General features: G+C 44.7%; 1 protein-coding gene across 1 annotated transcript; it reads right to left on the reverse strand.

The window, feature by feature from the left end:
- Window positions 1-617: 617 nt before the first annotated feature.
- LOC104807103 (putative polyol transporter 1) lies at window positions 618-1,667 on the reverse strand (the record flags this gene model as incomplete). The annotated part of the gene is made up of 1 exon (XM_010532214.1): window positions 618-1,667. A coding segment is annotated over one exon (1,050 nt), but the record flags the coding sequence as incomplete, so codon positions are not given.
- Window positions 1,668-1,875: the final 208 nt, after the last annotated feature.

Below are 1,875 nucleotides of genomic sequence, written 5' to 3' on the forward strand. Positions count from 1 at the left end.
TTTATAATTTTAAAGAAAATACAAAATATTTAATAAATTTGATTGCTATTCGGGGTATCATGATAAGCCATCATGTTTCGAAAAAAATCGAATGCAAATCTATGGTTTTTTTGGATAATTCAGAGCCGAAATCCAAACTAATTTTGGGATCGAAAGCAAAACATGCGATTGAAATTACACTTGCCTTTTCATTTTGAGACTCAAACTCGGGCGGAACAAATGATTTGCATACTCGTTTCACCGGTTGAGTAGCTCAACCGGTGAAACGAGTTTTAAATATCAAAATGATAGGTATTTGAGATTCTACTTATCCATATTGTATAGAGCTGGGGTTAGAACGAGCCAATTCATTGAGATTTAGAATATATATATATATATATATATATATATTTGGTTTTTGAATATTTTTAAATATTTTTTTTATTAGTTTTAGTATTCATTCCATATATATATCAGCTTTGCTATTTAACAACAAGAAAAAAAAAAAGTAATACACACACGCTAAGGAAGCTTTAGGGCACATTTTTCAGTGGTCGTTCAGGTGCCTCGCCAAAAACCCATCTCTTTTATCAACATGTGACTTTATGTCTTGTTCGAAGGAAAACGAACTTGTCTCTTCACCTTCCATCACTCTCCTTGCGATCGTCATTCTTCTTCTTGGCGGTGTAGCTCCCGAAGAGTTTCTCTATTTCCTCCAGAGGCTTTCCCTGAGTCTCCGGCAAAACAATGAAGAAGAAAAGCCACGCCACGAAGGCGACGCCTGCGAAGAGCAAGAACGCTCCTCCTATGGTGAGGGCGTGAGAGAGAGAGAGGAAAGTCATCCCGATGGTGCCGCTGATTAGTCTGTTCAACATCACTCCTAGGCCAGCGCCTTGTGCCCTAAGCCTGACCGGGAAGATCTCCGAACAGTAGACCCATGTCACCGGTCCTGCCCCGAGTGAGAACGTAGCCACGAACGTCATCACGGTCGTCACGCTAAGCTTGATTGCCCACCCGACGTTCGAGCCCTCGTTGTGGTTGATCACCGTGAGGCTCGACCCTAGTGCGGCTAAGGACAAGAACATACCCCCCATACTGCTCAAAAGCAAGATTCTGCGACCGAACCGGTCGACCAAGCATGTCCCCACCACGATGAACACTGTCTTGACGAGCCCTACTGCCACGGTCGCAAGAAGCTGATCGTTCTTGGATTTTATACCGGCTTTCGCGAAAATGGTCGGAGAGTAAAGAACGACGGCGTCGATTCCGGAGGCTTGCTGGAAGAAGTGGATGCCGAGACAGGCGATGAGGATGTGGCGAACAGCTGGGGTGGGCTTGATGAGGAGGTCCCTCCAGACACCTTCTCCGTGGCTCTTCTTGTCCGGAACCGTTATGACATCTCCCTTCATTTCTGCTGGGATCCCGACAGCGGTTTTGATTTCGTCGAGTCTCAAGACGGCTTCGTCATTGGTATCGGAGGTCTTCTCGAGGACTTTCATGGCGTCACCAAGACGGCCCTGCATGACGAGCCACCGAGGAGACTCGGGCATTGCCAAGACTCCGATGGCTAAAAACAAAGCGGGGACGGCTCCGATCCCCAACATGAATCTCCATCCCAAATGCTCGGGAAGTTTGGCAAAGAAATAGTTTGAGACATATCCGAGCAGAATACCGATGTTGATAAATATCTGCACAAAACGTTTCGATCGAATGTCACACACTGTTGTTAATTAAACAGAGTGTGATGACGATATCAATGGCAGCAAGAAGCTTTAACCATCATGCAATGAGTTGATTCTCTTGATGTTTTCGGTCCAAGTAATGACATTCTTTATGATGGATACGATTATCCATTTTGAATATCGTATTGTGATGGTAAGTTACCTCAGGGAAAGA

This window comes from Tarenaya hassleriana, unplaced genomic scaffold (assembly GCF_000463585.1).
Source record: "Tarenaya hassleriana unplaced genomic scaffold, ASM46358v1 Cleome1254, whole genome shotgun sequence".
NCBI lineage: Eukaryota > Viridiplantae > Streptophyta > Magnoliopsida > Brassicales > Cleomaceae > Tarenaya > Tarenaya hassleriana.